The sequence below is a fragment of the Nerophis ophidion genome, linkage group LG06 (assembly GCF_033978795.1).
Source record: "Nerophis ophidion isolate RoL-2023_Sa linkage group LG06, RoL_Noph_v1.0, whole genome shotgun sequence".
Taxonomy (NCBI): Eukaryota; Metazoa; Chordata; class Actinopteri; order Syngnathiformes; family Syngnathidae; genus Nerophis; species Nerophis ophidion.
In genome coordinates this window covers 15,026,001-15,048,504 of record NC_084616.1, presented here as the reverse complement: position 1 = coordinate 15,048,504, position 22,504 = coordinate 15,026,001, and the positions used below count along the sequence as shown (strand labels likewise).

At 40.5% G+C, this 22,504-nt stretch overlaps 1 protein-coding gene across 2 annotated transcripts in view; it reads left to right on the top strand.

The window, feature by feature from the left end:
- The first annotated feature begins 327 nt into the window (after window positions 1-327).
- Window positions 328-22,504, top strand: part of pard6b (par-6 partitioning defective 6 homolog beta (C. elegans)) — a 56,847-nt gene continuing 34,670 nt past the window's right edge. Inside the window, exons 1-2 of one of the 2 annotated variants that reach the window (XM_061902736.1) lie at window positions 328-3,824; window positions 16,454-16,676. In XM_061902736.1, the coding sequence (XP_061758720.1) occupies window positions 3,822-3,824; window positions 16,454-16,676 (226 nt within the window). In that variant the 5' untranslated portion in view covers window positions 328-3,821. Of the gene's footprint in view, window positions 3,825-8,567; window positions 8,944-16,453; window positions 16,677-22,504 lie in introns of those variants that run through there. The other variant, XM_061902735.1, reaches the window with a different exon arrangement.

Here is a 22,504-nt window from a genome sequence, read left to right as displayed (position 1 = left end):
CTTGATTTGACCGTTGCTCCCCCCACCCCCCCTCACACACCACTGGATGGTAACCACCACACTGAACGTGAATTTTATTTTTTTAAACATTTATTCGTTGTACACATTTTATTTTACACCTGTGCATTTCATCCACAATAAAGTGCTGTCATTGTTCCTCACTGAAGAAAACCCACACAGGAAAAGTTATTTTTATTCACGTCACCAAACAACTACTTTTCTCGTATTAATTGCGCTGATAGTAAGCAGGTGTGACACACATGACTGTCACAACGACATTTAAAGCGCGAAATAAAGTGTCTTATCAAATGGCTGAATGCGATACAAGTAACAGTAATTGCACCAATTAACGTCTCAACTGCCCAAAATGCTGTGGCTGTAACGTCCGGCGATTTTAGCCACATGAGGGCAGCAGGTGCTTTTGAAATGCCAAAACCGACACTTTACTGTGCAAGTTATCCATCCATCCATTTCCCACCGCTTATTCCCTTTTGGGGTCGCGTGTGTTTTACTATTTATAATCAACTCATCAGCACCGTTAATGCTGACCCAGCACGTTAGTCGTGTTGTACAATATACTCCATAATGGAGTATATTGTATTATTCCCCACTTTCTGGTTTACCCCCAAGCAAGATGAACAATAAGTAGTTATATTTAATGAGTTTTTACATTCAAGAAACCATTAAAAGATATCGTCCTCGTTGTGCTTTAGCTAAACAGACTCTCTGCCGTAATTAGAGCATGTAGAATACTGATGTAATATTTGTATGGCAGCTTATGTTTCTTCTTCTTGCAGTTACTTCACCATCCTTACCTGTCCCTGACCAGGAAGACAAAATGGAGGGGAAGTAGTGTTGCAATGCTGGGGGAGCCTGCAGTTTTTGTGCAGAGGGAAGGGGGGGGGGCTGATGGAGAAGAGGATGCTGATGATAAAGGAGAAGAGGAGGCAGATGGACTGAGGCGGAGGAGGCTGATGAAGGAGTGAGGAGAAGAGGAGGCAGATAAAGTGAGGAGAAGTGGAGGCTGATGATGGAGTGGGGAGCAGATGAAGGAGTGAGGCTGTGATGAAGTTAAGGATAAAAAAAGGGAGGAGTAGCTGTGGGAGATGATGGGAGTGAGGAAGAGGAGGCTGATGATGGAGTGAGAAGAAGAGGTGGAGTGGGGAGCAGATGGAGTGAGGCTGTGAAAAGGAGGTTAAAGATGATGGGAGGGAGCAGGCAATAGATGGAGTGAGGAGGAGGCTGATGATAGAGTGAGGAGGAGGCTGATGATAGAGTGAGTAGGTGTAGGATGAAGGGGTGAGGAGGAGATGAAGGAGGGAGGCTGTGATGAGGAGGTTAAAGAGGGTGGAGGCAATAGATGGGAGTGAGGAAGAGGAGGCTGATGATGGAGTGAGAAGAAGAGGTGGAGTGGGGAGCAGATGGAGTGAGGCTGTGAAAAGGAGGTTAAAGATGATGGGAGGGAGGAGGCAATAGATGGAGTGAGGAGGAGGCTGATGATAGAGTGAGTAGGTGGAGGATGAAGGGGTGAGGAGGAGATGAAGGAGGGAGGCTGTGATGAGGAGGTTAAAGAGGGTGGAGGCAATAGATGGGAGTGAGGAAGAGGAGGCTGATGATGGAGAAGAGGAGGTGGAGGATGAAGGGGTGAGGAGGAGATGGAGTGAGGCTGTGATAAAGAGGTTAGAGATGAAAGGGAGGCGTAGATGTGGGAGATGATGGGAGGGAGGAGGCCACAGATGAAAGAGGGAGGAGGCAATAGATGAAGGAGTGAGGAGAAGAGGATGATTGCGTGAGGGAAAAAGGAGGGGGCTGATGATAGAGTGAGGAGGTGGAGGATGAAGGGGTGAGGAGGAGATGGAGTGAGGCTGTGATAAAGAGGTTAAAGATGAAAGGGAGGCCTAGATGTGGGAGATGATGGGAGGGAGGAGGCCACAGAGGAAGGAGAGGGGAGGCAATAGATGGAGTGAGGAGAAGAGGATGATTGCGTGAGGAAAAGAGGAGGAGGCTGATGATAGAGTGAGGAGGTGGAGTGAGGCTGCGATAAGGAGGTTAAAGATGAAAGAGGGAGGAGTAGATGTGGGGGATAACGGCGTGAGGAGGTTATAGATGAGGGGGCTGATGATGGAGTGAGGAGAAGAGGAAGTGAAGGATGAAGGGGGTGAGGAGCAGATGAAGGAGTGAGGCTGTGATAAGGAGGGAGGAGGCAGATAATGAATGAGTGATAATGAAGAGGAGGATAACCAAGTAAGAATGAGGTGAGGTAAATGATGAAGGAACGAGGATGAGTTGAGAAAGTTGATATCAAAGATTGAGGATGAGATGAGGCTGATGAAGGAATGAAGAGCAGGTGAGGAAGCTGAAGGAGTAAGGCTGTGATGAGGTTAAAGATGAAAGAGGGAGGAGTAGATGTGAGAGATAATGGCGTGAGGAGAAAAGGAAGTGGAGGATGAAGGGTTGAGGAGGAGATGGAGTGGGGAGCAGATGAAAGAGTGAGGCTGTGATAAGGAGGTTGAAGGTGAAAGAGGGAGGAGTAGATTTGGGAGTGTGGAGGCTGATAATGAATGAGTGATGATGAAGAAGATGATAACCAAGTGAGGATGAAGCTGAAGATGAAAGAGTGAAGAGGAGATGAGGAAGATAAAGGAGTGAGGATGAGATGATGAAGCTAATGATCACCAAGTGAGGATGAGATGATGAAGCTAATGATCAACAAGTGAGGATGAGATGATGAAGCTAATGATCAACAAGTGAGGATGAGGGGAGGAAATTGATGAAAGATTGAGAATGAGATGAGGCTGATGATAAAGGAATGAGGATAAGATGATGAGGCTGATGATGGAGTGTGGAGCCTGATGTATGAGTGAGGAGGATATGTGTAGGCTGATGATGAATGAGATTAGGAAGCTGATGATGGTGTGATGAGGTTGATAATGAATGAGTGAGGTGAGGAAAATGATAAACGGATGAGGATGAGATGAGCAAATTCTGATGGTGAAAGGGTGAGGAGGCTGATGATAGAGGGATGAGGTGAAAAGGTAAGGAGGATGATGATGAAGGGATGAGATGAAAAGATGAGGAGGCTGGTAATGAGGGGATGAGATGAACAGGTGAGGAGGCTGATAATGAAGGAATGAGATGAAAAGATGAGGCCAATGATGAAGGGATGAGATGAAAAGGTGAAGAGGCTGATGATAGGATGAGGTGACCAGGTGAGGAGGCTGATGATGAAGGGATGAGATGAAGAGGTGAATATATGAGGAGGCTAGTGAGGAAAGAATAAGATGAAAAAGTGAGGAGGCTGATTATTAAGGGATGAGGTGAATATATGAGGAGGCTAATGAGGAAGGAATAAGATGAAAAGGTGAGGAGGATGAAGGGATGAGGTGAGCAAGTGAGGAGACTGATGATGAAAAGATGAGTAAATAGATGAAGAAGGGATGATGAAGAAGGGATGAGGTGAATATATGAGGAAGCTAGTGATGAAGGAATGAGATGAAAAAGTGAGGAGGCTGATGATGAAGGGATGAGGTGAACCTGTGAGGAGGCCGAAGATGAAGGGATGAGGTGAACAGAAGAGGAGGCTGATGATGAAAGGATCAGGTGGGGCAGTTGACAAAGGAGTGAGAATGAGATGAGAGGATGATGAAAGGGATGAGCACCTGCATGACGGTCACATGACTGGTTGTGTCTTCTGTGGTGAAGGCTGATGAGAGGGTGAAGACAGCTGAGGAGGAGATGCACGGAGGCCTCGTCGGCCAAGAAACACACCTCAGCTACTGCTAGCGCCCCCTGCTGTGTGAGTGAATAGTGGTGACATAAATATGGTGAGTTACATTTCAGTTGTTTACAGTTGTCCAATGGAGAACAATGGCAGTAAAACCACGTGACCTGTCCAGCCAATCAGCACAGTGCAATTGTATGAACATATAAACTTCCACCACTCATCAATACTGTGACATTGCTCTTCAAAGAGATCAAAACATTACACTAGAGAGCAGCAAGTAGCAGCGTGTAATACCTTAAATGTGCAGCAGATGTCGCCAGAGAACAAGCTGTTTCGTCACAATAATACATACACAAGGGTCACCAACCTTTTTGAAACCAAGAGATACTTCTTGGGTACTGATTAATGCCAAGGGCTACCAGTTTGATACACACTTAAATAAATTGCCAGAAATAGCCAATTATGTATGTATATAAAAAAAATGGGTATTTCTGTCCGTCATTCCGTCATACTTTTTTTTCCTCCCTTTTACTTAAGGTTTTCTGTAGATAATAAACGATGGGAAAAAAAACGCTTAATTGAACGGTTTAAAAGAGGAGAAAACACACAAAATATGAAATTGAAATTTTGATACATAGTTTATCTTCAATTAAATTCAACTGAAAAAAGTGAAGAGAAAAAATTGCTAATTCGAATCTTTTTGAAAAAATAACAAAAAATAATTTATGGAACATCATTAGTAATTTTTCCTGTTTAAGATTAATTTTAGAATTTTGATGACATATTTTAAAGAGGTTAAAATCATATCTTCACTTTGTTAGAATATATAACAAATTGGACCAAGCTATATTTCTAACAAAGACAAATCATTTTTTCTTCTAGATTTTCCAGAACAAACATTTTAAAAGAAATTCTAAAGACTTTGAAATAAGATTTTCTAGATTTGCCAGAAAATTTTTTTTGAATTTTAATCATATTAAGTTTGAAGAAATGTTTCACAAATATTCTTCGTCGAAAAAACAGAAGCTAAGATGAAGAATTAAATTAAAATTTATATATTATTCTTTACAATAAAACGAATAAATGTACTTGAACATTGATTAAAGTTGTCAGAAAAGAAGAGAAAGGAATTTAAAAGGTAAAAAAATATATGTGTTTAAAAATCCTAAAATCATTTTTAAGGTTGTATTTTTTTTCTAAAATTGTCTTTCTGAAAGTTATAAGAAGCAAAGTTAAAAAAAAAATGAATGAATTTATTTAAACAAGTGAAGACCAAGTCTTTAAAATATTTTCTTGGATTTTCAAATTCGATTTGAGTTTTGTCTCTTTTAGAATTAAAAATGTCAAGCAAGCGAGACCAGCTTGCTGGGAAATAAATCAAATTTAAAAAATAGAGGCAGCTCACTGGTAAGTGCTGCTATTTGAGCTATTTTTAGAACAGGCCAGCGGGCGACTCATCTGGTCCTTACGGGCGACCTGGTGCCCGCGGACACCGCATTGGTGACCCCGGCACTAGAAAGCAGCAAGTAGCAGGGTGTAATACCTTAAATGTGCAGCAGATGTCACTAGAGAACAAGCTGTTTCGTCACAATAATACATACACAGTAGGGAACCATCAATATACTAGATGGGGCAATTCCTGAAGGAATTGCGTGTGAAAGCTGAAGTTGAACTAATAGCCTGGATTATTATTTTTTTTTTTTTTAATTCTTGAAGTAGAGCACATAATTCCTCAACAGGCTGAACATTTAGAAATTGGAACAGTTGCAATCAGATGAAAAATGTGGGAGTTGTGTAACATAGAAAAATGTCCCATTGATTTCAATGTGAATTTCGGGAAAAGTGTGAATTTTTTTTGAAAATGGTATAAATAACTTGAATGGTCTGAATGAGTTGAAATTGTTGAAACTCGCCTACTTCGTTGCCCTAGCGCGAAGAATCCTGTTGAAAACGACGGTATGATGACGCTCGGATTGTAGCGGACATTTTGTTCCACCCGATCCCAGCTATAAGTCATCTGCTTTAATCGCATAATTACACAGTATTCTGGACACCTGTGTTACTGAATCTTTTGCATTTTGTTCAATGAATAATGGAGACGTCAAAGAAGAAAGATGTAGGTGGGAAGCGGTGTATTGAGGCTGCCTTTGGCAACACAAAAAGGTGTTTCCTTGTTTACATTCCCGAAGGTGAAGCTTTACTATGGAAGAGAGCGCCCAAGCGAACATGGTTCTCTACCAGATGTCAACCGGCAGGTTTCATTGAGAAAATTGTGGTAATAAGTCGGCCCTTACCGTAGACATGAGTGGAGCTTACGTCGTTCCTCCTGCACCTGTCAAAGAGGCAGCTGCGGAGGCCGCCCCTGAACGTGGGATGCTTCCACCGTGGAGGAGGGGGGAAAAAAAGATGCCTTCGCTTCGCCTCGTCGAGAAACTTGGCTTCCCTCAGAGACACTGGTGGTCACCACACCCATGGCCACACCCGTCCGACTTTCAGGTACGACTATATAATCTCACTAAAACACTAGTAACACAATAAGCAGATAAGGGATTTTCCAGAATAATGCTAGCAAATGTGTCTAATAACATCTGAATTGCTCCCACTGTCTTTTTTTTTCTTTTTCTTTCTTTTTCTAGTCCTTCACTCTCACTTTCCTCATCAACAAATCTTTCATCCTCGCTCAAATTAATGGGGACATCGTTGCTTTCTCGGTCCAAATCGCTCTAGCTGCTGGTGGCCATGATTGTAAACAATATGAGGATGTGAGGAGCTCCACAACCCGTGACGTCACGCGCACATCGTCTGCTACTTCCGGTACAGGCATGGCTTTTTTATTAGCGACCAAAAGTTGCAAACTTTATCGTCGATGTTCTCTACTAAATCCTTTCAGCAGAAATATGGCAATATTGCGAAATTATCAAGTATGACACATAGAATGGACCTGTTATCCCCGTTTGAATAAGAAAATCTCATTTCAGTAGGCCTTTAAGCTAGATGTATGTAAATATTGCATCATTATGCCTCGTTGTAGGTACATTTCAGCTCATTTATTTTCTTTACTCATGTTGGGTGTGTATTTAATTAATATTTGCATGTCTGTATGTAATATTGGCTGCATTTCAGATAGTTGTTAGTGTGCCATGTTGTTCCAGACCACAGCAAACATTACACAGCATGCAAAGATTGTAATAAATGCATTCGAAGAAGACAGCCTGCCGTTTCCTCTAACTTGGAGACACAAATCTATACCTTTTGGCCATTAAAAGTCAGTCATTTCCAGGAGTTCTCACCCTCTGAGAAGTGTTACTAATGTTCTCCAATGTTGTAAAAGTGTATAGAATAAATATTACATTTCTGTCAACGAAGATTTGCGCAGCCTGCGACACATAGTCATTTTGATAGTAGGCTAATAATATAGTTCATATTTGCCAACCCTCCCGGATTTTCCGGGCGACTCCCGAAATTCAGCGCCTCTCCCGAAAACCTCGAACAAATTTTCTCCCGAAAATCTCCCGAAACTCAGGCGGAGCTGGAGGCCACGCCCCCTCCAGCTTCATGCAGACCTGAGTGACGTGCATAAAGAGCGTGTCTGCCCAATGACGTTATAACTGTAGAATGATCGAGGGCGAGTTCTTGGTTTCTTATGTGGGTTTATTGTTAGGCAGTTTCATTAACGTCCTCCCAGCGCAGTAACAACACACAACAACAGCAGTCAATCAATCAATCAATCAATGTTTGTTTATATAGCCCTAAATCACAAATTTCTCAAAGGACTGTACAAACCACTACGACTACGACATCCTCGGAAGAACCCACATGAGGGCAAGGAAAACTCACACCCAGTGGGATGCCAGTGACAATGATGACTATGAGAAACCTTGGAGAGGACCTCAAATGTCTGTTTTCGTCAACCGTAAAGCAGTTCGTCTGCCAAACAGCAATGTTGTGACACTCTTAAACAGGCCAATACTGCCATCTGCTGTACATGCATATGGTTAGAAAAACAAGGATGGACAATTCAACCCTTAACTCAACAATGAATAGAAGAGTGTTGTGTGTGTGTAAATGTGTAAATAAATGAACACTGAAATTCAAGTATTTATTTTATTTACATATATATATATATATATGTGTGTATGTGTGTGTATATATACGTGACAAAGTTGGTACTAGGTATATATATATTATATATATATATATATATATATATATATATATATTTATAGGGGCAGAGTGGCCGTGCGCAACTCGAGGGTCCCTGGTTCAATCCCCTCCTAGTACCAACCTCGTCACGTCCGTTGTGTACTGAGCCAGACACTTCACCCTTGCTCCTGATGGGTGCTGGTTAGCGCCTTGCATGGCAGCTCCCTCCATCCGTGTGTGAATGGGTAAATGTGGAAGTAGTGTCAAAGCGCTTTGAGTACCTTGAAAGTAGAAAAGTACAACCCATTTATCACTTATATCTGTGTGTGTATATATATATATATATATATATATATATATATATATATATATATATATATATATGTATATATTATGTGTGTGTGTGTATTAATTACTTGACTTGGTGAATCTATGAATCTAGGGTAAATATACTCCTCCCCTCTTAACCACGCCCCCCACCTCCCGAAATCGGAGTTCTCAAGATTAGCAAGTATGATATAGCCAATATAGACACTTATATCATATGTTGCCTTCATTATAACACTTTTATTTTTTTGCAGCTCCAGACAGATTACTTTTTTTGTATTTCCGGTCCAATATGGCTCTTACAACATTTCGGGTTGCCGACCCCTGGCACAGACGAATGTTCACGTCTTTTATTTTGAAGCAGCGACTTTTATTTTGAAGCGTGTGGAGGCATTTCGCACAGAGCGAGGAGAGGAGAAGCGCCTCCGCGGTCACAAGCTCGGTAACGCGGCTCCACAGCACCAGCATGACGCGGAGCAAGTTGGGGCCCTTCTGTAGAGGACTTTGACGGACGGGGAAGTGGAAAAAGTACCTTGTATTTATTTGGACGCCTTTACCGGAAGTATATATATTGGCGGCCTCTTCTGTTTTTTTTGTGTCCGGAGCGGAAGCGCTCGGAGCGGGCAAGGCGAGTGAGGTCGTCGGCGGCGGCGGCGGCGGTGGTGCTGGTGGTACCGCTGCTAAACATGAACAAGAACCACCGTGTGCCGAGTAATCGTTCTCTGAGTGCCGTGGAGGTCAAAAGCAAGGTGAGTACGACCACTTTTATTCCATTTTATTGCCTTTTTGTACCATGGCGTTCCGACCACTCCAGGCTAATTTAGCTTGCTAGGTGCTTATTAGCAAGTTGTTAGGATAATGGGCGCCAAATTAGCTACAACAAACTTGGTTTAATGTGTTTTTTTTAATTATTAAATGGCATAAGTAGATGCCAATAAAGTGCGTTTAAAGTGTCAGTGATAAGTTTTCTTGTTAGTTGCGGTGATGTCACCTGTCGGGTTCCATTTGGGAGCAAATATTGACACAAAGATGAAGTCAAGTTGACATTATATGTTCGCCATGACATAAGGCGGAGGGAGTTGTTTTTTTTTTGTGTGTATTTTTCCAAGGAAGATTCAGTTATCAGAGTCCGTGCTTGTTTGGCTCCTTGACGGCGCACAGGTGTCATTCTGTCCGCAGGCCTCACCTTGCCCTGCTGTGGGCGGGGCCTCAGTACACTTTACTCTAATTACTGTTATCTTCCTAAAGGCCTACTTAAATGAGATTTTCTTATTTAAACGGGGATAGCGGGTCCGTTCTATGTGTCATACTTAATCATTTCGCAATATTGCCATATTTTTGCCGAAAGGATTTAGTAGAGAACATCGACGATAAAGTACGCAACTTTTGGTCGCTAATAAAAAAGCCTTGCCTGTACCGGAAGTAGCAGACGATATGCGCGTGACGTCACGGGTTGTGGAGCTCCTCACATCTGAACATTGTTTACAATCATGGCCACCAGCAGCGAGAGCGATTCGGACCGACAAAGCGACGATTTTCCCATTAATTTGAGCGAGGATGAAAGATTCATGGATGAGGAAAGTGAGAGTGAAGAACTAGAAAACCAAAAAAAAAAGGCGAGGGCAGTGGGAGCGATTCAAATATTAGATATTGGATTCATCACTATACAGTGTACATCCACGAATAAACTACTGACTAAACTACTACCAAGTGTGGATTCACACCGGGTGGACTATTTCAAGTTCCAGGTAACCCTACATTATTATATTTTATAAATAGTAAACCAGGTTGTGGTAGTAGTTTAGTCAGTAGTTCTGTTGTGGATGTACACTGTATAGTGATGAATCCAATAAACATTTGATTTGACATTAAATTTGTAAAATGCAGTTGCGCAACTGCATTTTGCAAATTGCGTGCCATTGGTATTGTGCTTACAACATCTTTACTGGAAGTAGCAGACGATGTGCGCGTGACGTCACGGGTTGTAGGGCTCCTCACATCCTCACATTGTTTACAATCATAGCCTCCAGCGGCAAGAGCTATTCGTACCGAGAAAGCGACGATATCCCCATTAATTTGAGCGAGGATGAAAGATTCCTGGATGAGGAAAGTGAGAGTGAAGAACTACAAAACAAAAAAAAGGCGAGGGCAGTGGGAGCGATTCAGATATTAGATACATTTACTAGGATAATTCTGGAAAATCCCTTATCTGCTTATTGTGTTACTAGTGTTTTAGTGAGATTATTTGGTACCTGAAAGTTGGAGAGGTGTGGTGACCGCCAGTGCCTCTGGTGGGAGGAGGTAAGAGTCCGCAGCTGTAGGCGAACGCAAGCTCCTCTCATGTCTACAGTAAGAGCTGACTTATTACCACCATTTTCTCAACGAAACCTGCCGGTTGACATGTGGTCGAGAACCATGTTCGCTTGACCGCTCTGTTCCATAGTAAAGCTTCACCTTCGGGAATGTAAACAAGGAAACACCGGCTGTGTTTGTGTTGCTAAAGGCAGCCGCAATACACCGCTTCCCACCTACATCTTTCTTCCTTGACTTCTCCATTATTAATTGAACAAATTGCAAAAGATTCAGCAACACAGATGTCCAGAATACTGTGTAATTATGCGATTAAAGCAGACTACTTATAGCTTGGATCGGGCTGGAAAAAAATGTCCGCTACAACCCGAGACGTCACGCGCAGGCGTCATCATACCGAAGTTCTCAACAGAATATTTCGTGCGAAATTTAAAATTGCAATTTAGTAAACTTAAAAAGGCAGTACTGGCATTTGTTTCAATGTTAATATTTCGTCATTGATATATAAACTATCAGACTGGGTGGTCGGTAATAGTGGGTTTCAGTAGGCCTTTAAAAAAAAAAAAAAAAGCTTTTTTACAAATGTGAAAAACAATATCAATTTATTTTGGCCAATGACTATAAAGTCCAAGAAAAAAATGTTTTTTCCAGTCCAACCGATTGGCCAACAAAAATAAACACGAGTGATATGTTAAAATATGTAAAAAGATAAATAAAAAAACTATATATTTTACACACAAAATAAAAAAACTATATATATATATATATATATATATATATATATATATATATGTATGTATGTATGTATGTATGTATGTATATATATATATATATATGTGTGTATAAAATTATGTGTACATATATATAGTGTGTGTGTGTCTATATGTATGTATATAATGTGTGTGTGTGTGTGTGTGTATATATACAGTATGTATGTGTGTGTGTGTGTGTGTCTATATGTATGTATATAATGTGTGTGTGTATATATACAGTATGTATGTGTGTGTGTGTGTATATATATATATATATATATATATATATTTATATATATGTGTATATATATATATATATATATATATATATATATATATATATAAAATGTGTGTATATAATGTATATACTGTACATATATAATGTATGTGTGTGTATCTATGTGTGTGTGTATATATATATATATATATATATATATATATATATATATATATATATATATATATATATATATATATATATATATATATATATATATATATATATATATATGAATTAAGGAGGTGCCTTTCTAACCTGTGACCTAAATTATTGTATCAAATAAAATATTGCAAGGATCGGTTTGCATCAAAAGTCGTTTCTGAATCGAACTGTCCCTCGAAATCTGAATCGGATGGAATTTTCGGGCGCCCAAAGATTCACACTCACTAACAACTCGGTGTGCTGTCACTTTACAGCCTGCCTTTAGTCACTTCATGGTATTGTGTGGAAATGAGGCGACAAAGCGTTTAAGCTCGTACTGACATTGCTTGGCAACACCGACAAACAGTGTAATGGACGAGTGACCATCCCTGTAAACAAACGGCAAGATGTTATAAACAAGTCATATTCGTGGCAACCTTATCTACTTAAGCTGCAGCCATCGACTGCAACTACGATAAACTTTATCAATGATAACTGAGTTAGAACTTGTGACGGATAATATTATTGCTTTAAATGGGAATTATAAAAAAAAATGTGATTGATAGCCCACTTTGGTTGTCAAAAAAACTTGATTAATAGCCGCAATTTTATAAACTCACCACTCTACTAGTGCTGGCTTGCTAGCTGGCCTAATCCATTCCATCCATTTTCTACCGCTTATTTCCTTCGAGTCGCGGGGGGCGCTGGAGCCTATCTCAGCTACAATCTGGCTGAAGGCGGGGTACAACCTGGACAAGTTGCCACATCACAGGGCCAACACAGACAACATTCACACAGGAGGGCCAATTTAGTGTTGCCAATTAACCTATCCCCAAAATAAATAAAAAATATATATTATTTTTTTAATGTTTCAGGCAAAGGAGTCTGCCCAAGCAGAATTAAATACTTAAACGCTAACATGAATACAACACAACAGTGGTGTCAAACGTGCGGGCCGGAACAGTCCTGCAAACAAGTTTCATCCGAGTTTGCTAAGTATAAAAATGAGCTGAAATATTTGAAGGAAAGAAACCACTTTTCTCAAAGTGTCCACTAGATGTCACAATAGCAATTATTTGTATATTAGTAGATGATGCTACATATGTAAATAAAATAAACCACAATGTTAGTGCACGAGTCGAGGAAAATGAGCAAAGTCCATAAATAACATGATTTTTTTTTATCTTGATAGATTAACACCAATGAGTTGAATGAAGAACATTATCACATAATTTATTCAGAAAGTATAAATAACGACAAATAAGACAGAATACTATTAACCGCAACATGTAAATGTAAAAAAAAAAACCAACAACATTATGATTAGTACATTTTCAGAATGTGTAGTCTTTATTTCAAAGTTATTGTGCTGTAATTTTACCAGTCCTGCCCACTTGGGAGTTGATTTTTTCCTCTGTGACCCCCGGTCTAAAATGAGTTTGACACCCCTGCAGTACAGTATAAATACAATACTGTCAAAGGAATATGACACGGCGATGTACAACTTTATTAACATACAGTGAACTTGTCTAAGGTCACAAAAAGCGGAAGTGAAGCAAAGTGAACGCTCAATATGCCTTTATCAGTAGAGAAACAAGTTTAAGAATTAAAATGGAAAAACAACAAATATTTAAACACTCAAACAGGCTGTTAAGAATCCAAAACAATATTTAGTTTACTGTTTCAATTATTTATTTTTTATTTAAAATTGGTTAAAATACTTTAATGTGTATAAATACGTTATGAGCACATTAAGCAATATAAATAACCGTGATTTTGAAATATTCATATTTTTACATCCCTAGCTGCAACTAACGACTTTTGTGACAGTCGACTAGTCATCGATTATCTTAACGATTAGTCAACTCATCGGATTTATGAAGTTTAAGCCTATTTTAGCAGTCTGCTTTTCAACTTAATATGTTTGGCAATTCAGAAATATTTGTTTATACTGTATCTGTGCTGCTCATTCGGCTGTTACAATAGCCAAAACAACTATTATCATATTGTTGCAGTCAGTTTGTGAAACCCTTTAAGACATTTGTGATTAAGGGCTGTAGAAATACATTTTGATTAATTGATATTAAACAATTATCCATTTAAAAGCAAGGACAAGCTCAGTGTTAACGAAAACTAAGTGTATATTTTTTATGAAAACAAAGGACAGTAGGTATGTCAGCGATTTAAAAACAAACAAACACCAAAGCTATCTAACTTCCTCATAAGGAAACCCAGTATTTGTGTTTGACAAGCTGCACACAGGTGTTATATCGAGTAACTCCTCGCATTTTTATCATTCTTAAACACTTGAATAGTTGCGGGCATGTTGGCATTGTACAAGTATTCTTTTTTGATATCAACACCGTGGTGCCTATTGTTTGTGTGGGTGATTGACGTTTTGTTATTGTGCCTTTCTTCTTTGCCAAGCAAATCGATGCTGCTTCACACCTGAACTTCCTGACAAATAAAGGACTTGAATTGATAAAATAAAAATGTCACAATCTCACCGTTTCACCCAGTTTAGACTGCAATTGCTGATGACTTAACACCAACTGCTGAGTGCCGACATTTTATAGATAGACCGCTTGTCATACTTTAAACTGATACTGAAATCTTGTGTACTTCATTAAAAAAACTTCCACTGGTTTTTGAACCGGTGCTAATTAAAAACCCTGAGGGGTGTTTGCCTTTTGTAGACCACACACCTTTGGAGATTCTGCGGTTATTTGAATAGAGGCATTTATAGTAATATACTAATAATATAGTAATAATATAGTTTAGTGCTGCAATCGTTACACCTGATGAAAGTGTCTCAGCAAAATTGGGTTACATCCATTTCTAATCGAACACTTTTTGTCATCAAATGTATTTCTCCTTTGCAGCCCGTTTAGGCAGCAGAATAGTTAAGGCTGAATATTTGTATACACATGAAAAAAAACAAAACATAAAATGTAAAACACCACCAACACTCCATTTACATTTGAGTATTAGCGATTGTGTTACTAAAAGCGCTAACACCGAGGAACTACTTTTCAGCGGCACTGTGTTCTCAATAACGCTTCATTTTTATAGTAGAAGGTTGTGCCGAGAAGTTGGTCAATTTTGACATTCAACTTAGACACGAAAAGGCGCTTGTTTTGAGTTACTTTTACCTGTTGGAGTATTGTGGTTAATTATTCATCTAGGCGGGAAGATACTAGTCTGCATCCCAGTGAAAGCAGACCGTGTAGAGTAAGTGATTGTTTTTTTATGTTTACATTTTTCCTTGTTTAGCACTTAGCAATACTGCTACTTGCTGGATCTTTTTATCACTCAGCTTCTGAAACTTGTCGCTCATCCTCCTTGTATTCAGGCTCAAAAATATCAAGTTCTGATCATCATTTGTCCCAAAGTAGTTGATTTGTCTCATGAAGTCTGCCATGATTATTAGTGGTGTTCTTGTCAAAGGAAATTAATGCACTTTTTAGTCGCTTAGAATGAGCAAAATACATAAATATTACATGGTATTATGTATGTGGGTCCTACTACATTACATATATGCGTACTTAGTGTGTACATAAAATGTTGGAGATTTTTGTAGGGTTTTTTTTAAAGCTCTATGGGCACAATAGACGCAACGACTCCCATTACTTCCATTGTTGGCTGACCTTTGCTCGCGTTGATGTACGAGTTAGAATGCGTACAAAAACAAAAAGGTGTGTTCTTGTCCCACATAAAGATTGTGAATGATAAAAAAAAGTGCAAATCCCGTTTAAGAAAACCCTAAGGTGACAATGATCACAGCAGAAATAGAGCCGTCAAATGCAATACATGTCATGTACAGCAGTGGTCCCCAACCACCGGGCCCCGGCTCGATTGGTACCGGGCCGCAGAACAATTTTTTTATGAATTTTTTATTTTTATTTTTTAATTAAATTAACATAAAAAACACAAGATACACTTACAATTAGTGCACCAACCCCAAAAAAATCCCTTTTTCATGACAAAAAAATAAATAAACATTATCAATCGTTGCACTGGAGCAGGGGTCGGCAACCTGTACCACTCAAAGAGCCATTTCGACCCGTTTCACAAAATGAGGAAGACAATGGGAGCCGCAACTATTCTCGCCAATCTCTGCTGGTGGTCACGCAGATGACAAGAATAAGGGCATGCTATGAAGCAATTGCCTTAAACACCTTCTACAACGTGTACAAACTGCTTGCCAGTCCAGTAACATGTTGTGAGAGGCTTCCGCAGATGCACGCACACGACTGGAAGGCATACTGGGTGACACAGAGTACACTGACGGTTGTGATATAAACAACTTTAACATTCCTACTAATATGCGCCACATTGTGAACCCACACAAAAGAAGAATGACAAACACATTTCGGGAGAAAATCCTCACAGTAACACAACATAAACACAACACAACAAATACCCAGAATCCTTTGCATCCATGACAATTCCTAAATGTTATACACCCCGCGAGCACCAAACCAAATTTGGTGCTCGCGGGGTGTATAACATAGTCAGGATGTGTCATGGATGCAAATGATTCTGGGTATTTGTTGTGTCTCTTACGTGAATGAGCTAAATTATATTATTTGATATTTTACGGTAATGTGTTAGTTTCACACATAAATCGCTCCTGAGTATAAGTCGCACCACTGGCCAAACTATGAAAAAAAACTGCGACTTATTGTCCGAAAAATACGGTATATGACCAGTTGATATATAATATATAAGAAATATTTAGTCATTGTGTGTGTGTGTGTGTGGCCCCTCTCACAGTTCGGGGCGGAGTTTCGTCGCTTCTCTCTGGACCGCTCCAAGCCGGGCCGCTTTGATGAGTTCTACGGCCTGCTGCAGCATGTGCACCGCATTCCCAACGTGGACCTGCTGGTGGGCTACGCCGACGTGCACGGCGACCTGCTGCCCATCAACAATGACGACAACTACCACAAGGCCATCTCCACCGCCAGCCCGCTCCTCAGACTCTTCCTCCAGAGGAAAGGTAAGAGGCGCTAGCAAGTTCCACCTGTCGGCAAGGGCATTTGTTGTGAGAACTAAAACCAGACCATTCATGCAGTCCACTCAATGTGGTGACCCCTAGACGGGGAAAAGCCGAAAGGGGAAGACGGTGTTCGCTCCACAATGTTGTGTGAGTCCGTGTTGATGTCGCCATGACTAAGGCTTCTTTAGATCAGTTCTGGCTTGTCTGTCTAAGTCCTTGCAATCTGAGTTTGTGGAGCCTTTGTTGGTAGACAGTCATGTGGTCAATCAATCAATGTTTATTGATATAGCCCTAAATCACAAGTGTCTCAAAGGGCTGCACAAGCCACAACCAGATCCGCGGTTCAGCGCCCACATGAGGGCAAGGAAAAACTCAAAACACAGTGGGACGTCGATGAGAATGACTACGAGAAACCTTGGAGAGGACGACAAATGTGGGTAACCCCCTAAGGGAGACCGGATGCAATGGACGTCGAGTGGGTCTGACATAATATTGTGGAAACCCAGTCCATAGTGGCTCTAACATAATAGTGGTCGCCCCACAATGTTGTGTGCATCAGTGTTGATATTCCAGAAAACAAATTAGTCACATCCTGTCTACTGTTCTTGCTTTTTCTTTGCATTTCTTCAAAAGAGTATCTTTTTTTTTTTTTTACATTGTTTTAAAATTAGCATATTTTTTCTAATCAGGTTTTTTTTTGCTGCCGACACAACGCCTGATAACATGTATTAAATGGGAGTGTTTCTGTTTATTTATGATGAGTGCTATTGACAACGTAACAATAACACGATATTTAAAGTAGTTCATTATTGTAGAGGTTGCCCTCTTGTGGGTTCCTCGGACCGCCACGAGAGCCCGGATTTCAGGTTACAACACTGTATTATTTTCATAAATGAGGAGAGCCTTTTGCTTTCCAGCAAAACGTCTTTCTCTTCGTTCGTGTCTCTCTCTCTCTGGCTCTCACTCCAACTCCAACATGTCTCATCCCGGCTGCTGCTAATAAAGGCGACAGGTGATTCGATAACAAGGCCCACCTGGGCCATCTACTCACTTGTCGCTGTCTTCGAGGCTGGTCCTGGCACACCCCGTTCTGCGGCAGGCCCGTAGGTTATGCCCCTCTCCACACTTACTTTGTTATTTTACATACAATTGTTTCAGGAAAAAATAGTGATTAGTACACAATAACTGAACAAAAGCAAAAACTACTATCTTCTACTCCATCCATCTATTCTCTACTACCTTATTTTCCGGACCATAGCGCGCACCGGATTATAAGACACGCTGCCGATGAATGGTCTATTTTCGATCTTGTTTCATATAAGGGCACTGGATTATAGTGCGCACTAAAAGAGTCTGGACTATCTATTAAAATTTTTCCTGAATTTTTCTAAATTTGGTGCAGCTTCATAGCTTACCAAAGTCGTACTAAATCATTTTGATGGATTTTTGAGCACCGTGTGTAATGTTCTATATTTTCAATGGAACATATAAAATGTTGGTGTTTACCTGAGTCTTACTGCCTTCATAGCGCAGTCTACACTGTTTGACTTCCATCTACTGGTCACTTATCATGACACCAATTTTCCCTCCAATTTTTCATATGTGTGAGCAAACGCCAAAACTCCTTGAGCATTCTGTGAGCGACGGCAGACATTCACACTGTTATGCGCTTATCTTTTTATTCGATTTTGTGCGCAGCTTAGATTTGCCGTGCGCAGAGGACGCGTGAGCAGTATACAATTGCACAGGCGCGCACCTTAGACGGAACGTTGCATGACACCATGTACCAAATAAAATTGCTTCGAGGTCAGTAAGCAAAACCAGAATATTATAATTAAAAGGCGCACTGTCAAGTTAAAAAAAATAAATAAAAAAATTTAAGTGCACCTTTATAGTCTGGAAAATACGATACTTGTCCCTGTCGGGGTCGTAGGCTATTTATTACTCATTTAAATAATTTTGCCCTAGAATTATCCTGTAAACTTGGAATTATTCCCTGGATTTATAAACCGCGCTGTCTGCATTAAAACCAACAAAACTAAAGACAGGTTTCTTTTGAGTTGGTATATCAATATATCACTTTCTCTTCTCACTCCATGAAGAGAATCCACAGAAAGACGACGCAACCACAGTAGTGTTTTGAGAGTAGTGTGTGTGCTCCTTTTAAGAATTGCAGTATGTTGGGTGAGTTGAAGAGTTAGGAGAACGAGTGGTACCGTATTTTTCGGATTATGAGTCGGTTTTTTTTCCCTAGTTTGGCCGGGGGTGCGACTTATACTCAGGAGCGACTTACAGTATGTGTGAAATTATTAACACATTACCGTAAAATATCAAAATATATTATTTAGCTCATTCACGTAAGAGACTAGACGTAGTATAAGATTTCATGGGATTTAGCAATTAGGAGTGACAGATTGGTTGGTAAACGTATAGCATGTTCTATATGTATTTGAAAGACTCTTACCATAATATGTTACGTTTACATACCAAAAAAGGGAATAAGCGGTAGAAAATGGATGGATGGAACATACCAGGCACCTTCTCAGTTGGTTATATATGCGTCTTATAACATACACTTATTCAGCCTGTTTACTATTCTTTATTTATTTTAAATTGCCTTTCAAATGTCTATTCTTGGTGTTGGGTTTTATCTAATAAATTTCCCCAAAAAGTGCGTCTTATACTCCAGTGCGACTTATATGTTTGTTTGTTTTTTTCTTTATCATGCATTTTCGGGAGGTGCGACTTATACTCCGAAGCGACTTATACTCCAAAAAATACTGTACTTTCCACTGGCGAATGTGTTCGGTTGTGTCCTGCAGAAATACGAATAAAGTGACTAAATTTTCACGAAACGCCAGTCTTGTCATTCCGACCTGGGTAAAGTTAAGTGTGTTACCCCCGATGAAAACATCGGCCCTAAAGGGAACATCTCCCCTTCGACTACGGTCTGGGAATAGGAGTCAAACACCAGAAAAGGTGCAACACTCAGTAGTTGATACTGTTATGTAGGGGTGTAACGGTACACAAAAATTTCGGTTCGGTACGTACCTCGGTTTAGAGGTCACGGTTCGGTTCATTTTCGGTACAGTAAGAAAACAACAAAATATAATTTTTGGGGGTTATTTATTTACCAAATTTGTAAGCAATGTCTTTATCCTTTTAACGTTGGGAAGACTATAATAATTATGCCCACGTTAATCCACATTAAACTGCCTGAAATTGTTGCTTTGATTAAATAAAATGACAAAACCTTTCTTCTACATATAAAAAGTGCAACATTAAACAGTTTCAAGTCAACTCCATCCATCCCATCCGTTTTCTACCGCTTATTCCCTTTTGGGGTCGCGGGGGGAGCTGGCGCCTATCTCAGCTACAATCGGGCGGAAGGCGGGGTACACCCTGGACAAGTCGCCACCTCATCGCAGGGCCAACACAGATAGACAGACAACATTCACACTCACATTCACACACTAGGGCCAATTTAGTGTTGTCAATCAACCTATCCCCAGGTGCATGTCTTTGGAAGTGGGAGGAAGCCGGAGTACCCGGAGGGAACCCACGCATTCACGGGGAGAACATGCAAACTCCACACAGAAAGATCCCGAGCCTGGATTTGAACCCAGGACTGCAGGAACTTCGTATTGTGAGGCAGACGCACTAACCCCTCTGCCACCGTGAAGCCCTCAAGTCAACTCATCATGCTTAATTTATTACAGCATTTGGAAAGCCTGTAGTTGACTCTTATTATATACACACACACACACGCACACACACAGCAAAATGAGCTAACGTTACGCTAAAAGCTAATTAGCGTTCACCTCAACCCAGAACTATGAGAGAGCTGAGCTGCAGTTTAAGTTTCTAGAAGGTCAACGGACTCATAGTGATGTTTGTAATAGTTGTGACTGGGAAGTGTTTTTTTTATAATTTGGGGAATGTACGATGTCAGCTGCTCACCTGCTAAACACATATCTGCTCATCTCGACGCCGGAGCGTTGACATGCGCTCTGAAAACGCACTGCTGATTGGCTGTTACATCGCTCTAAATACACACTGCTGATTGGCTTTGTATGTAACCAATCAGAAAGTTGTGTGGGCGGGACAATGCTGGGTGCTCACTGCTCAGACAGAGGCAGCTGCAGAGCAGCTTGTTAAGACTTTAGTGTACAAACACCCTCGTACCGAACCAAAACGGTTCAATACAAATACACGTACCGTTACCCCCCTACTGTTATGTGATTGGCTGTTACCGTGTCCCTCCCATTGCTCGTTGACACTTCCCAATTCCTATTTGCCCAATGCATGAGTGACTTTTTCAAACGATTCTTGCTTGGCTCGGTTGATAAAGCGGTCGTGCCAGCAACCTGAGGGTTCTTGGTTCGATCCCCGGCTTTCGCCGTCCTGGTCACGTCCGTTGTGTCCTTGAGCGAGACACCTCACCTTTGCTCCTGATGGGTGGTGGTCAGGGCCTTGCCTGGCAGCCCCCCGCCATCAGTGTGTGAATGTGGAAATAGTGTCAAAGCGCTTTGTGTACCTTGAAGGTAGAAAAGGTGTGTGTGTGGGCCGCATTTGATATTGATTTATTGCAATATACAGTACAGGCAAAAATGTTTGGACACGCCTTCTCATTCAATGCGTTTTCTTTATTTTCATAACTATTTACATTGTAGATTGTCACTGAAGGCATCAAAAGAGGTAGTCACCAGAAGTGGTTTTCGCTTCGCAGGTGTGCTTGAAGCTCATGGAGAGAATGCCAAGAGTGTGCAAAGCAGTAATTAGAGCAAAGGGTGGCTATTTTGAAGAAACTAGTTATTTAGTTATTTCACCTTTTTTTGTTAAGTAAATAACTCCACGTGTTCATTCAGTTTTGATGCCTTCAGGGACAATCTACAATGTAAATAGTCATGAAAATAAAGAGACCGCAATGAATGAGTAAGGGACGGCGTGGAGCAGTGGGCGAGTGGCCGTGCGCAACCCGAGGGGCCCTGGTTCAAATCCCACCTAGTACCAACCTCGTCACGTCTGTTGTGTCCTGAGCAAGACACTTCACCCTTGCTCCTGATGGGTGCTGGTTGGCGCCTTGCATGGCAGCTCCCTCCATCAGTGTGTGAATGTGTGTGTGAATGTGTAAATGTGGAAGTAGTGTCAAAGCGCTTTGAGTACCTTGAAGGTAGAAAAGCGCTATACAAGTACAACCCATTTATTTAAACTTCTTCACTCCTTTTCGAATATGTAAAGAAAAAAAGAGTACAATGTTCATTTTGTTTATTTTTTTTTCCATTTTTTTATTCTCTATTTTCATTTTGTTATAATGGCTGTTAAGGCTATTGCACTGTATTGGATCAGGCTTGCTCTTTTTTTTTTTTGCATATTTGAAGTAAAAAAATATATCAAAATGAGGTGTCCAAACTTTTGCCCTGTACTGGATGTCTATCGTATTATCGACCCAGTCCTAGGTATTTGTTGATTAAAAAAAAAAAAAAAAAAAAAAAAGACTCACTACCTATAAAATTGACAAATTAGGGTGTCCTGTTTAGGAAATTGTGTTTGTATTTAGAATAACTGAAGATAAAAGGTAGTACTATTGACATAATACACTGTACAGTGTGTGGTTTTACTGAGCATTAAGTGTTATGTTATTAGAGTGGCTAAACTACATTTCTTAGTTCTGCCACAATGACAATTAAGCTGTCGAAGTACTTCATTTTAATTAGCACGTTGTCTGCCATCATAAGTATGGCATGCTGCAAGGAGCGGCGGTAGTATAATTCCAGGTAATTATTTACCAGCTAACGACGCGTTCAATGCAGGCTTGCTGTTATGTC